This window comes from Etheostoma cragini, chromosome 8, assembly GCF_013103735.1.
Source record: "Etheostoma cragini isolate CJK2018 chromosome 8, CSU_Ecrag_1.0, whole genome shotgun sequence".
NCBI classification, from domain to species: domain Eukaryota; kingdom Metazoa; phylum Chordata; class Actinopteri; order Perciformes; family Percidae; genus Etheostoma; species Etheostoma cragini.
Window position 1 is genome coordinate 16,852,407 of NC_048414.1, and position 9,541 is coordinate 16,861,947.

General features: G+C 38.4%; 1 protein-coding gene across 1 annotated transcript; it reads right to left on the minus strand.

Moving 5' to 3' along the window:
* Nucleotides 1–229: 229 nt before the first annotated feature.
* Nucleotides 230–9,134, minus strand: LOC117948847 (forkhead box protein P2-like). The gene is made up of 15 exons (XM_034878753.1): nt 8,947–9,134; nt 7,710–7,793; nt 7,151–7,307; nt 6,206–6,383; nt 5,365–5,469; nt 4,696–4,783; nt 4,118–4,266; nt 3,860–3,866; nt 3,229–3,367; nt 3,063–3,133; nt 2,242–2,343; nt 2,017–2,138; nt 1,540–1,609; nt 1,343–1,455; nt 230–1,247 (listed from the first exon to the last, which is right to left on the minus strand). The coding sequence occupies exons 1-15, from the start codon at nt 9,037–9,039 to the stop codon at nt 1,118–1,120; spliced, it is 1,608 nt and encodes a 535-aa protein (XP_034734644.1). The 5' UTR covers nt 9,040–9,134; the 3' UTR covers nt 230–1,117.
* Between the last annotated feature and the right edge of the window lie 407 nt (nt 9,135–9,541).

Consider the following 9,541-nt stretch of genomic DNA (forward strand, 5'->3'; position numbering starts at 1 on the left):
TTACCCAAAACAAAACATTTTTTATTTACCAAATTTTAAATTTATTTTCACCCAGGCGTAACCACGCCAGGTTAGCAGCAGCTGCGGTGTCAAGTATACTATTGGGTTAGGCATACATTTTAATTCGGTATGAACGTTCACTTTAATGCCATAAATCACATATGTGAAAATGATAAAATAAACTAACAATTATCAGGTTTACATTTATTTATTATTCCATTGTAATCTGACACTTTCATACAATTACAGACAAACACATTATCTAATGTAAATACTCTCACAATGTTATAAAAGTGGAATGTTGTGTGTGTGTTGTGTGATGTTTCAAATACATAAGTCACACACAGGCAAACAGGTAAACACACAAGACAAATTGACATTGATAAAACCCATTTCAGCAGGCTGATTTGCAAAGACAACAGAGAGAAGCCACAGTACAGACTACACATGTTTTTTAATATTTCAGCAACAGAAAAAGCTCTGTCTTTGCTGTAATGTAGCATTCACTGTGTTCGCAAAAACAGACAAAACATCCCTTCTTTACATCATACTATAACACATAAATGGCCTTTGGATTGTATCATTTACATGAAAGTGTGGGATTATTTAATGGTGAAAAAGACACCATTTACCCCCAACTATCAGATCCCAACTCCTCTTTTTCATTGTGTTCATTCTCCTCTATTTTGATTCTTGTCATGATAGACATTTCTTGGCCAGGTCTCCTATGGAAAAAAAATGATCATACATTCTTTTTTATTATCTGGCTAGTTCAAATGTGACCAACATATTAGCTTTAAACACATTGAATCTCTTATTCAACAGTAATATTTCTTTGTCATTGTATGTACTACAGGTGGCACTATACTGTATTCCCTTTTCTTGTCTTTAAGGTTGAGATATTACAAGAAATAGTGGCCTGCTGCAGACATGTCAACAAAATCCGAACAGTTCTCTTGTGTATGAATATAATATATCTGAACCATATGAAAAACCACAACTCTGAATATCTCCATGTTGATGTGTGTTAGATCAAAAAGTAGTTCAGTAAGAATTTCACACAGCGTTAACATTGTAAGAGGGCTCGCCTTTGTGGAGTGTTTGAACCGTTCTCTTGTCATTCAGGGTCAAACAAATGTTCTTCATACTCTTCAGTCATGCCGTGTGGCAGGGTGGCTGGCTTTACTGTGGGCATCAGAGATTCTTGGTCATTCAGATTCAGCGCTTCGCTTTTAAGGGAAAGAGACCTGAAGGAGGTGCAACACAAAAACATTACAATCAATTATTGCATCACATCAGTAATTTGATGTTTTTTTTGGAGTTTACAATAAATAAAGCTCACTGCTGGAATCGGGGAGAGAAGTTTTGTTTACTGTTGCTTTTTGTTCCTTTGTTCTCCTGTGTGTGACTCATGGAGTTTCTGTTAACACACTCCTTGAATCCTGGCAGTGCCGTCTACAGGACAAAGAAGAAGAAACAGTGACCTCGACCAGATCAATCTCCAGAAACAGGAAGGTGTACTCGATGACGTGCAATCACCTGTAAGCTGGCATTCAGAACTGTCCCAAAATCAAGGCTGGAAGACACATTTTTCATCAGTGATGGACTCCTGCGGAATAACAAAGGTAACAGATTTTCAAATGAACACAATCCATGTCTAATTCATGGCAAGCAAATCAAAACCACGTGGTTATGAGCAATAGTTTGAGGCAAGGTCAGTTATGATGACAAATAGTAATATACAGTTGCATAAACAGTCAAGAAAGAGCCTTGAAACTGTCATCGGGATCATGTGACGATACATCTTGTTTGGCCATAATCCATGTCATGTTTTCCAATCAATTGCTGAAGCAAAGATGGGAAAGATGAGAAGCAAATGTCTTTGCTTCTGTGCTTTTTGCCAATAAATTGTACTTTATTGACTTGGGCAAACTAAAGAAATGTCCTATTTAACTTGAAATCCATGCAGATACCCTGATGCCAGCGCTGTGATAAACAGGAAGCCATCTATCGTACCCTGTTATCTTCTGGGATCTCCTCCTCTGGTATTCCACCTCATCCACTGTCCACACTGCGCCTTTCACATTCTCCACACGCACAAAACACTTGTGCAGGCTCAGGTTGTGGCGCACTGCGTTCTGATCCAGAGAAAATCAGAGTGAAGGAGATATTACTGGATACATGCGGCATAAATCAGGTACACGCTGGGATCACATGGTTAATTATCTGGAGGTGTGATACCTTCCAAGTGGCAGCGTTGCGTCTGAAATAAGCAAATGTCCGTGTGAACCAGTTGTATATCTCGTTGAGTGTTAGTTGCTTGTCTGATGTTTCCATAATAGCCTGTAGATGGAGAGGGAAATAAAAGGAACTGTAGCACATTATAGGATCAAATTAAAGCCCTGACTTTTTCACTTCTCATCCAAGGAAGGAGGAGACAGCCGCACACTCAAAACGCTGTGCAGTCTTTTTATTTTCTAATTCTATGAATCAACCGCCTTTTTTTAAGATAAAAGATCATTAACCATTTCATCGACTCAAGACAAGTTTATTTTATCGATAAAGTGTTTTCCTGATTAATGTCAGGAATGTCATAAGAAAATAGCCCAAAGCCCAAGTTGACCTATTTAAAAAATAAAACTTTTGATAAACACAAAGATATTTAGTTTTCTTTCGTGGGCCACAAGGTGTGCCAGCAAATAATCATATTCAAGCAAATGGAACCAAGGGGTTTTTGCCTTCAAAACTTACATTTTTTATTAACAGAATTAACAGAAATTAGATTTCCGTTAATGTTTTCAGCTGTAGACAGGTAATTCAGGTAACTGAATGAGAATAAATAAGGCAATCAATGCATAGAGAGGTTGTTTATCTCATTATTCACATTCTACGGACCAAAATAGGACAACACAGAGTAAAACAAAGGAGAAAACATCTGGATGCATCTGAATTGCAAATATCAAAAAGTGATTTAAATAATATAACATATTACCTTTGAGTTACCTATAGAATGTGTTAAGTATGGAAAAGAAATCACTTCTTTTCCAATGTATAGACTGTACCTGTCTTATCAGTGTTGCGTAGGTGAAAGGTGGTCTGATATCGGCGTTCTTATAAAGCTCATATTCATTTTCTGTAACAAGACAAAACACAGAAACTGGAGTAGAAAATTTGCTCTGTACTATTTATTGTTAATGGACATTAAAGCGACTACGGTATTTGTTTTACCTGAAGACAGGGAGTAGACCAAAGGGTGATGACGACATCTTATGGCCCCAGTACACTCTTCTTCACTCCCCTGGGATGGAGTGCTGACAGAGGCCAGGGGTTGTGGGGAGTCTGATGGGCTCGTTGAGGCCAGGTGGAGCTGGGAGTGACACAAACAGGTGATCCAAGTTAACAAAGGAGCCAGTGGAATGAAAAGACTGACAGAGAAAGAAAACAGAGAGGGAGATTTTAAACAGAGTGTAACAGAGCGATTTGATTCGCCTCCTCAGAGGTGATTCCACTAATATCGCAAGAAGAAGGAAGCCAATTATTGTTAATTGTAGGGTGAAATTGTTTGGTGAGTGTTGTGATTATGGTGCAATATTTGCAAGATTAACATCTGATTAGCTTCCACATTATGAGAGCATGTCTGATGTCTGGAAACACAATGGCAGCCATCTGGTACCAACAGCTGGGCACTGAAAGGAAAGACAGTGCTCAGAACTCACACCATGCGAGTCACACTCAATAAGGACGGAGAGCTCAATAAGGCAAAAGTGTGAAGTAATCTGAAATGTATGCACATATGATCCGATCTGGCATAATTTTTCTAGGCGGGTTTTAATATGACCTTCATCTCATGCAAGTGTACCCCTAACCTAAACCCTTTTTTTCTAAGAAAATGCCAACATATTTCTGCAACTTATATAAGTGTAAAAGTTCCCCAGGTTGATTTCAGGCTGGCGGTATCTTCATCAGTGCAGCAGAAGATGAAGTTGTAGCCAGACGTGTTATTTTCACTCTTCACCACATATTATAAACATATTTGGAGTTTTGCTCACAGCTCTGAAATGCTGTGCAGTTTACGGCTCATTTGCTTCGTCTCTGTTGTTCTCACAGCTATTACTACACACTATCTACCTGAAGACCGTGTGGGTCAGCAGCCGTATCAGATTGAGGCATTTGTAGACTTGCGGGGGCAGAGATCAACTGAGATTCTAAAGATGGCAGATGCAGGTGAGCCATCATCGCTCGGAGACGCTCCCGTTCTTTGCAGAGCTGTTAAAGGAGATGAAGAGGGAGGAGAAGAAATCAGATGGATGGTGTCACTTCAAAATCACTGAACACAGCTTAGCGAGATGGAATGCTGTGAAGCAAACACATTTTTTGCAAAGTACAATTTTCTGCTGTATCAAACATGAGGAAGGAGGCAGTGTTCTGCAGAACATTACATGAATATTTACCTTGAAGAAGTTGTTCAGGTGGTGAAATTTAGGAGAAGCTCGGAGGAAACAATCTAATTTTGCAGACTGTTATTGCTGCTATAAATATATATCTTCTTTTTTTTTTATCAATACAAACTTTTCACCTATACAAAATTCCTTTGTTTGACCCAAACACACATATGACAGGTTTCCACACTAGCTCACATCTAAGTGTCATTTCCAACTTTTGCTGTTGGACATCTTTTTTGGGATTCATTCCTACCTGAAGCTCAAGTTGCTGAACCACCTGCATCTGGACTCTGCACTGCGCTGTATTTCTGTCATCCAGAGTGTGCTCGCTGCCTATGTGCCTGAAACACACAACAGGGCTTTAAATGAATACTTTGCTGGGAATCTTTCTATTGAGTATCAAATACTCTGATAAGTCTGCAGCTTAGTCCATCACAGAGAAAGCAGCCGTAGTCAGGTACAGTGGAGTTCAATGGTGACCCAGAGTCATGTTAAAAAAACTAATCTCAAAATCTATCAAAACATTTATGGAAACTTTATTTAAACCACTCACTCACATATACATTTAATGATTTCTTGGTAAAATGAAGAACATTTCAAGCATACTATACTGAACATATGCATCAAGAGCAGAAAAGGAGATAATGCGCGAGCGGTTTGAGAACTTTCTATGGACGTTTTGATTTGCCATGTTTGTTTTGTTTTTTTACCATTGAAATACATTGTAATTATGGTAAATCCAAGCTTGCTGGCATTTGAGCCCCAGTTTTTGCCCCTTATGTCTTATCCTCCTACTTTTAAGTCCCAGAAATAAAGCAGCAGTAAGCTTTGTTGGCTAACTAAACTGGGGTGTTCAAAGATCACTAGAGATTTAGATTTAGAGTCAGAAAGTGAAATGCATTAGGATGGAGTTAAAACCTACTTGAGGAACTGGCTGAAGTTTTCACACACCGACTCACATCCGGGCCATTGACACACACCGTGACTGTAGAGAGCGTGTGCGGCAGCGCCATCAGCTTTGACAGCACTAGAGTCAAATCAAATCAAATCAAGCTTTATTGTCGTTGCATGAATACAGAGTATTAAAACAACAACATCCAAGGTGCTGCTCCAGATCACTGCTTTTAAAATAAATAAATAATATAATATGTAACAACCACCCCCCCATCCGCTTCATACATTTCACCCTCTCTTTTCTCTCTCACACACCCACACACATGCACATATATGTAACACATGTATTATGGAATACAGGCAAGTGTTTAACACCCTCCCAGACAACAACCACCCTGCCACACACAAACGTGTAAAATTGCAGCAGGTTTAAGCAAAAAAAGAGTCAAAGTGTTGTCATGATTAAATACCATATAGCACCCAGAGAACAGCAACAAATCGAGAGCAAAGCAGCAATAAAAAAGATATAAGGTAGCTTTTCAGGTAGCAGAAAATGACAGAGAGAGGTGGAGGGGGCACCATAAACAAATAGAAAACAATTTACTTTTGATTTGGGACATGTTGTCGTGTAAACTTTTTCTTTGCTGAACCCCTTCTGGTGGTGGAACACAAAGCAAACAAACAAGACAAAATATATCGTTCCCGAGGGGAATTAAAAGTGAAGTCCCGCTGCCAAAGCAAAACCGCTGCTCACCCACAACTTGAGAGAAATAAAATGTCTACAGATAACAAGTATTTGATGTTTAGAAAGAGGCAGTGTCATCTCAGTTCTCACAATCAGTTAACAGCACCAAACAGACAGATCGTACCATTGTGCCCCGCGAGGAGAAGAAGATTGCTGGTCACTGGTCTGCCTCCCTGTGACTTTTGTTGACATCATGTTGTTAGCAGGAGAGTCCTGATTGCCTTTCGATGTGGTTTTATCTTCAGCTATTCCATTTGTGAGCTCTTTCCATATCTGCTGCATCTTTTCAGGGCTCAAACCAGCTAAGACATAAAAGAAAAAACATATTGTAGATTTCCAATTCTGTGTGTTTTGAGTGTCTGGCTTTCCATGTTGATTTAGGAAACTGCTTAAATAGTGGATGGTTTATTATCTATATATTACGCATCAGATGCATCTGAGTAGTATGTCCTTTTTTTCCCCTCCAAAATAATACATTCGTTATAATGAGAATGTTTTTTGATCATCACACCTGCACTTTTCCATCTGTGCTCCACATTCACACAGTTTCTACTCATTCCCACCTCAAAGTTTGAGGGCAGAAACAAGAAAAACAACTCTGCCTCATGACCTCAAGTTACCTTTTCACTGTAACCAAGGAATAATTACCACAGCTAGAATATGAGTAATAATAATGATACATTAATTTTATATAGCGCTTAACAAGGTACTTAAAGGTACTTGATAAAGAAACAACAAAGTTTCAATAACAAAAATCTATAAGGATGACTTTTCTACTTTTAGGTGCACTTTAATCATCGTTTCTTTTGAGTTCAGTGCAGTTATGTAACTGAGCATAAAACCAACAAGAAGCAAATCTTGTATGGAAGTCTCTGTGACAAAATTGAAACAGATTGTCAATATTTGTTTGTTTGTATCCTAGTGGTATGATAACATAAAATAGTAACCTTACTGTAAATTGTAACCTCACATTAGCAAACATGCTCTGGATTACAACACTGAAAACAGAGATACTGTCGAGAACATTGAAACACACAGTAAACATTGGAAATGAAAAAGTTGACATCACAGTTTCTTTCAACAGACACTGCTCCTGAGGGAGATGAAACATAATGACCTGGAGAGGGGGCGGGGGAGGACAGGATGGGTCTCTGCACCCGGAGGAGCTGCTGCTGCTGCTGCTGGAGCTGGAGGAGCTGCTGGAACACGAGCTGCTGTGCAGAGAGCTGGCGGACCGAGAGAGAACATTTCAAAGTAAGTGAGGTAGTATTCATGCAAAAATCTGGTCTGTGTTCTTACTTTCTTTTCTTCTTGCAGTTGTCCAAGTACTGATCTTGAGATATAATCAGTGGCATATACTGCAACTGTAAAGGCATCCTTCATAAATGACTTAACTTCACATTGTTCTCAAAGCCCAAAGGCAAGTGACAAAGCACACAAACATGTTCTCTTCCTCTATCAGTCCTATTAAATTATGTTTGTGTTATTTCTGTCACTTGCGGGCCATTTACTCCAGACATTGAAATTTAATTTATGACATTTTCTTGATCCTAAACTTTAGAGCTAAAACACACTGAAAACCTAAATAAATAGGATGAAAGAAAAACAGACCATTGATAACTACTTACCTCTTTGACTTTCTTGCTGGGCTTTTGTTGAAGCAGCTGGAGGTGAAACTGTTGTTGCTTATTGTAAAACTCTTTCAGATGTTGCTAGAAAAAGAGTGATGGACTGTTATTATAACATTATCATTACTAGAGACTTTCACCTCACTCTCAAAAAATGTAAAGTGAAGTAAGTGAAACAGTGATAAAACAAACAGTAATTATCGACAATAAAAATACTTCTGAATCCCTTGAGTCTTTCAAGGGATCCAAAAAAAAAACTTGCATGAGTACGACATGCAAGACTTTCTTTTTGTTACTGCCAACATTGAGCCAATTTGAGAAAGGAGCTGCAATGTCAATAGAATTTATGTTTGAAGATGTGACAGTGACAAGAAGAGTGGCAAGAACAACTAAGTTACACAGTGGGGTGAAGTCAAAGAACTTCAAACAAATTGGGTAAAGTTAATAAATCACAGAAGAAACTTAAGCTCTGAAGATCTTACGTGTTGTTGTTTTTTAATTTAATGACAGTGCCCCTAAAACTAGTAAAGCTTAATGTAGTGCATTATTTTCTTTCTCATATGACGTAAAAATGTAAAAACGTATAAGTAAAAATGTCCATCATGAAACAGCAATGTCAATAAATTGAACTTGGAAGGTCAGGCACGTAAGTAGCTAAAGTTAATGTTAACCAAAAGACATACAAGCTATTTAGTCTTTTACTTTATATAAGCCTCAGCAGACTAGTTTGACTAGCTGACAGACTAGCTGTTATGTTACTGTAACATAAGCTAGTTAGCCCAGCTAGCATTAGCTGTTAACCTTTCAATGTAGCCACTCCAACGCAAGCACATTTGTTAGCTAGTCTGTCGACTGTCTTGTTGGTTCTGTCAGCTAGTCAAACCAGTCGGCTGAGGCATATATAAACTAAAAGACTAAATAGCTTGTATGTCTTTTGGTTAACATTAACTTTAGCTACTTACCTACCTGACCTTAAAGTTCAATTTATTGACATTGCTTTTCCAAGACGTGTGTATCCAAACCTATGGCCTGTGCTGTATCTATATCTATATCTTTATCTCTATCTTCTCACTTATGGCTAAAGTTAACATATTGACTTCACTCATTTAGTTACAATACTTTCAGTCCAATAAATAGGCTATAAGAAAAACTCAAACTTTATTTTGCAAAGGTAAGCTATAGTCCGGTAAACCAGAATGCAGTGTATTATTAGTAGTGTTAATATTGCATTAATTACCTGCTGGAGCAGAAGGGCGTGTTGCTTCTGGTGAATGAGAACCTGCAGCTGGCTGGAGGAAAGGAGCTGCTGCAGCTGCTGAGGAGCCATCATAGCCACAAACACCTTCAAGAAGAAGAGGAAGGATAAAATGGTAAAGGACCACAGTCTACAGAGTGAAGGCAAGAGGATGAGTGAGTGAGAGAGAAGGCAAGTGTCAGGTGTTAAACAGTAATAATAACCGTTGAATAGAAGTCTTTCCAATCCAATTACAAAACAGTGCTGTCAACCTTTAGTGAACATCATCATGCTGGATTGTGTCATTGACCTTAAATGAGATGGGAGATAGGCTGACCAGTTGATTAGCAACACAATTACATGCTTGTTGTGACTCCTAATAGAAGTGTATGGGTATTAATAAAGGCAAACACGTGCAGAATAATAACTGATGTGCACTGTTACTGATTGAGTGGCAAATAACAGAGTGATTGTCTCCTTTTGTATTGATACAGAGGTAACATTAGCATGAAAGCATTAAGAAACAACACTTACAAATCCAACATGTTGTATTACAAACTATGCTAAAGAAAATAAAAATAATGTTGTCCACTGATTG